Source organism: Chiloscyllium plagiosum, chromosome 3 (genome assembly GCF_004010195.1).
Source record: "Chiloscyllium plagiosum isolate BGI_BamShark_2017 chromosome 3, ASM401019v2, whole genome shotgun sequence".
NCBI lineage: Eukaryota > Metazoa > Chordata > Chondrichthyes > Orectolobiformes > Hemiscylliidae > Chiloscyllium > Chiloscyllium plagiosum.
Genome location: NC_057712.1, coordinates 110,898,959 through 110,904,958, shown reverse-complemented (window position 1 = coordinate 110,904,958; position 6,000 = coordinate 110,898,959). Strand labels below are relative to the sequence as shown.

The following is a 6,000-nucleotide window of genomic DNA, read 5'->3' as shown; positions in this document are numbered from 1 at the left end:
CAATCTGACAGGCATTGGGCTCAGCCACATCACTTGTAACTTTCTGTGAACCTTCGAGGGAATCTTGTCATTCATTTAGCCCCGTAGCACTGCCCACTGTTGTGTGAGCTGGTGAAGATGTGTTGCCACACATTAAGCTTCCCATATGTGAATGGGAGGGCGAGTTTTGTTAGTGACAGACGGTGGAGTGCTGACTTGACATTTTCAGTGTGGTTTCCATGGAAACAATGGAGGAGGGCCAAATAGGGTAGCCTAAAAGAGTAACACTAGAAAAATGCCTGATTGAGAACCATTGTATTTCAAGTAGCATGAAACAGCATGCTTCTGCAAATGATAAAACAATAGGGGAGAGTTGCAGAGAGAGAAAAAAAATACAATAATTTAGAATTCTGTGCTATTCCATCTCAAATCACAGGGAAATAAAGAATGGGCAATACATTACATTTTATTTTCATAGTTGTAAATCTGATTTATTTTTGTAGATTGTATTCTATGTTTGTTATATTTATTTGACATTTAAAAGAATATATTTTCTCTCTCCTCTCTCTTGACAGCACATTTCCTTGTTGAGCTGATTGAGAGGAAGGAAGATATACCACATACAGGCTTCATTTTCTGTATGTAATATGTATTTTTTTTTCTTTTCTGAATGCACAGGGTTGGTTGGTTTCCGGACATGATGTGGTTTAAGCTGTCATCGTAATGGAAATTCACTGTTGTAGCCATGGCAAATCGAGTTTCTGCTCTGCCCTGAATGCATTAGTTTAATGAGATGTTTGCAGCTGGAACACTAGGCTGCTGGAGTCTTAGTTTACAAGGAGAAGCGTTGCAAAGATGGGCTTTGCCAGTTTATTGTGCCTGTGCAATAAATGTGTTCCTGCCTTGACTACCTTAGAGGTTTAATATTATAGTCTAGCTAACCAGGTAATAAGAACGAGTGAATGGTTTGTCTGCATGGCTGCAATCGTTAATTTAAGAAGTGTTGGTTTAGTAGCATAAGTCAATACAAACAGATTTTATCCTGGTGTATATAATTTAAGTACATACGTTATTAAGATGTACAGATAATTACATTATGAAGGTGGCTTGTTTCATGGCTATACATCTATGTATTGTATATATAATAGTTTAAACTGGCACGAGGAGTCTCAATGTGAAAAGAGAATAAAAATTTATTGCAAAAATAATTGAGAAATTCGCAGCAATTTTTTTAGATCATCTTTACCCTGTCATTTAATTTCCTCTCTCTCTCTCTCACTCTCTTTTTGTCATTTGTTCTTCTAGTTGCTATCCTGAAAAGCATTGCTACTCCCTCGCCACTACAATCTGAAGAGAGTGAAATGCAGTCTGCAATGAAAGTGGCTTCAGAGCATACACCAGGGCGACGAGGGAGGAAACCAGGAAGAAAACGGAGACAGGAGCTCCTTCAGTCAGCTTTCAAACTAGCTGTGCAAAATGTTGTGGCAGCTCCATCTAAAATTGTTTTACCGCTGAAAATACCCAAAAAGAGAGGACCAAAGCCGGGAAGCAAGGTAAATATGGTTGCATCCCTGTGACTTTATGTTATCTCTGTAGTATGAAGGATGCACTGTGCATTTGCAAATTGGCTAAGTATATAAAGTCACTCAGGCATGTATCAATAAGCACTGTCATCTAAGCTTACAAGTTCCAATCTCCTTTTTAAACAAACTAAAAAAGACACAAAAATGACAACAGAAATGCCGTTGTGCTGAGACACAGAATCTAAATAAGTTTTCAAGTAAACACCTATCTATTACTTTTACTATTCGGTAAGATCAGGATGTAATTGGTGATTTGCATGCATTACATAAGGGATTATATATGCACATCATAAGCTGAACTCTGATTCAAAATCTGTGATGAAATGTTGTTGCTAAAGTGTAATCAATTGCCTGTCTTGTTCTTCGCCAAATGACATCAGTAATTCGGGGAAAGATAATGAACCCCATTATGATTGAATGGCATTGTTATAATAAATTTCTAAATATTGTTTAACACTTAAATAGAGAGTATTACTTGGAATGCACTGAGTTGCACATCAGATCCCCTTTCCCACCCTCCAGTAAAGATTTCAGTAACTAAATTTCTCATACAACATGGAATAAATAACTGCAAAAGCAGTTTCCTAATAACTTCAATTCACAAGAACTCCAAATTAAAAGAAAATGTGAAAGTGGACAGCAGAGATTGCCAGGATTAGCACTGACTCTTGTAAACCTGTTAATATCTTTTTCTCCAGTCTGTGTTTGCATATTAATGATCTCTCTCATACTTGTTACTAAGGAAACAGGGTATTTTAATTTTCAGAGATTGTCAGCCTTAATCATTTCACTGTGTTTCTGCAACTACCTTAAAATGTGAAAGCTATCAGTCCAAGGTTTAGATTTTGATTATTATTGCGACTTACTAGAAAAATCCCTTACTGTATCACCTTGTGTTATGAACTTCATTGATAGAATAGATGAGGGAAACAGCTTGCCTTTGATGTCAGTGGCACACATTGCTTTTACAAAGCAGTAATTTTCCTAAGTGCTTTTAATAAACAACATATTTGTATGTTTGTTACAAAAAACAAATGCACGAAATTTTCCCAAGGTATTTACTCTGTTTAACATCAGGGTTAGGTTTACATCCAGGTTAAAAAAATCATTTTTGAGAATGGTCCTTTTTTATTTTAGCAACTTAAACATTAATCCCAGATTATTTTTATTAATGGTGACCCCCAGCCTTCCTTAATTCTGAAATTAATGAGAAAAGAAATTGACACGAGTACCTTATGGATCTATGAAAACATCTGGATAAAGCATCGTACAGATTTTTTACTAACAAAGGTTTATTTTTCTATAATTAACTGTTGACTGCTAAATTATTTTCCACTAATTTTCATGAATTCAAAAACCAGTTAACAGCCAACACTGAAATGAAGATAGAGAACTAACGTAATATCGCAGTTGCCTCACAGTATAGCACTCTGCTTCCCTAATCTAATAACAATGACTGTCGTGAAAAATATTGCAGTAGTTAGCCATTTTTTAAAAAAAAATCATTGATTTTTAAACTAATGGTGTAAAAAAGAAGTTCGAACTGAAGTGGACCTGTCCGTTGTCCAGGAAACGGTTTTACCCTGACATATTTAAAAACAGCACACATGTTGCAATAGCCATTTCTAAAAACAGCTTCTACTTAACATTTAGAGCACAGCTAACGTGTAGTTTGTGGAAGAATATTCTTTGTATCTAACAGAAGTAGGTTGTAAAGCTTTAGTAAACAATCAAAGCATTGCTATGTTTTTCATACTATTAATTAAAACAATATATTTTTCTACTGCTTATTTCTCTTTCTCACTTTATTATGCTGCTCTTTTTTACCACCTTCTGTCAACACCAGATCTGTCAACGTAAAGTGAATCCTAGTCATGATATTCCAGTTGCAAGTCGATTGTGCACATGAAGTTCCACTTCATACCTAAAAGCAGCACATCAGTCACAGGAGACAGTCAGCCTATGATCCAGACTAGCTGCACTTTCCTACTACTGCTGTCATGGCTGCCATGAAAAAGCAGATTTGCTTCAGTTGTTGTTAGAGTTGGGGTTCCCAAACTATGGGCCATGATTCCCACGGGGGGTCATGGGATGGGAGTTTGGGGTCATGAGCTTCGAGGCAGCAAAGAGGGACATGGAGCTTGGACTGAACTTTCACATCTGGGATGTCCCTTTAGTTTGCAGGGTTTTTTCTGTTGGTTGGGGAGGCTTACACATCTGTTCTGTGACGTCCAATTGCTACATCTGTAAAAAATGTGACGCTTCAACATTTTAAAATAGTTTTCCCCTCTGTATACAAATATCCCTCCCTCCCCACGTTCCTTATTGATGTCTTACTTGGGATTTTATCAAAAATGTTCTGAAAATCCAAATGCACCACATCTACTGATGTACCCTCGTCTATTCTACAAGGTACATCCTCAAAAATCAGTAATGGGCCTGTCAAACAACATTTCCCTTTCATAACTCCACGTTGACACTGTATAATGCCATCAGTATTGGGAACAGTATCCTGTTCCCAAATCCTTTAGAATATATTCCAGCATTTTCCTGTCTATTGATATTAGGCAAACTGGTCTAGAATTCTTATATTTTTCCTCCCTCCATTTCTAAACAGTGGGTTTACATTTGACACCCTCTAATCTGCTGGGATTGTTCCAGAATCTACAGAAGTTTGGAAAATGACAATGAAGGCATCCACTGTCTCCATGACAATCTCCTTTAGCACTCGGGGATGTAAATTATCAGGTCATAGGAATTTATCAGCTTTCAGTCCCATTAATTTCTCCACTCCTATTTTCTTACTAAGTTTCTTCAATTCCTCCTTTCAAATAGATTTTTGCTTCCCAAGCATTTCTGGGGAAAAAAAATTGTCTTCTTCAATGAGGACAGAACAAAATGTTATTTTATTGCTCTGCCATTTCCCTGATCAGTTCTCCCATTTCAGTCTATGAGGACCTACATTTGTCTTCACTGATCTTTTCCTTTATACATTCTTCTAGAAGTTCTTGCAGTTAAATGGGTTAGAATGAGTTGGCAGATGGGCTATAATTTAGGAAAATGTGGAGTTGTTCACTTTGGCTGGAAGAATTTAAAAAAGAGTTTTATGCAAATGAGGAACAAATAGAGAATTCCAGGGTGCAGAAGCATCTGAATATGAGTGCATGTGTCTTAAAAAGTTATAATGCAGGTACAACAAATAATTAAGAAGGCTAATGGGATGTTATCCTTTATTATGATTGAAATTGAACATAAAAGAAAGGTTGTCATGCTGAAGTACAGTGCATTGGCACGAGCAGTACTATGTGCAGTTTTGGTCTCCTTATTTAAGGAAGGGTGTAAATTCTTTGAAGGTGCTTCAGAAGAGGTTTGCTAGATTTGTACCTGGAATCAGTGGGTGGTCCTGTGAGGATAGGTTGGTGAGGCTGGCTTGTTTCCAATGGAGTTTATAAGAGTGAGGGGTGAATTGATTGAAATGTATAAGATTACAAAATTATCTTGACAGAGTGGAGGTTGAAAGAATGTTTTCTCTTGTTGGTGAGGCTAGAAGTAGGGAGCACTGTATAACAATTAGGTTTCACCCTTTATGACAGCGATAAGGAGAATGTCTTTTCTGTCAGGTGATTGTGCGACTTTGGGATTCTCTACTTCAGAAGGTAGTGGAGATGGAATCATTGACTACTGTTAACATAGAGGTGATTAAATTCTTGTTAAACAAGAGAATCAAAGGTTAGTGGCAAAGGTTGGAAAATGAAATGTGAAACATGAACAAATCAGCCATGGTCTTATTGATTAGTGGAGCAGCCTTGAAGAACCCCAGGTTTGTGTTTTGTAGGTGGAGGACGGGCTTTACCAAGTCAGGAGTCAGTTACACATTGCAAAATGTTTATTCTGTTATCTGCTCTTGTAGCCACAGAATTTAAATAGCTAGTCCAGTTATGTATCTGGTCAGCGGTAACCCCCAGGCATTGATAATGACAAAGTTGATTGCAATGCCACTAAATGTCTAGGGGAAGTGGTTAGATTCCTTCTTCCTGGAGAAGGCCGTTGCCTGGCATTTGTGTAGTGAGGCTGTTACTTGCCACACATCAATCCAAGCCTGGATATTGTCCGAGTCTCACTACATATGGACATGGACTGCTTCAGTATCTGAGGGATCGCAAATTGTAGTGACCAGTCTGCAATCATCTGCAAACATAACCATTTCAGAACTTGTGATTGAGGGGAGGTCATTGATGAAGCAGCTATAGATGTTTGGGCCTAGGACACTACCCTGGGGAACTCCTGCAGAGTTGTTGTGGGGCTGAGATGACTAACCTTGCACCACCACAGCCATCTTCCTTATGTGCCAGGTATATCTCCAACCAGCAGAGAGTTTAACCCCTGATTCCCATTGACTTGTTTTATGAGGGTTATCGCACTTGCTGAGTTGTTGCCT

General features: G+C 37.9%; 1 protein-coding gene across 3 annotated transcripts in view; it reads left to right on the top strand.

Annotated features, from left to right (window-relative positions):
• The first annotated feature begins 218 nt into the window (after positions 1–218).
• Positions 219–6,000, top strand: part of scml4 (Scm polycomb group protein like 4) — a 129,395-nt gene continuing 123,613 nt past the window's right edge. For 2 of the 3 annotated variants that reach the window (XM_043687078.1, XM_043687076.1), the window contains exons 1-2: positions 725–924; positions 1,285–1,532. In XM_043687078.1, the coding sequence (XP_043543013.1) occupies positions 1,341–1,532 (192 nt within the window). In that variant the 5' untranslated portion in view covers positions 725–924; positions 1,285–1,340. Of the gene's footprint in view, positions 248–554; positions 618–724; positions 925–1,284; positions 1,533–6,000 lie in introns of those variants that run through there. The other variant, XM_043687077.1, reaches the window with a different exon arrangement.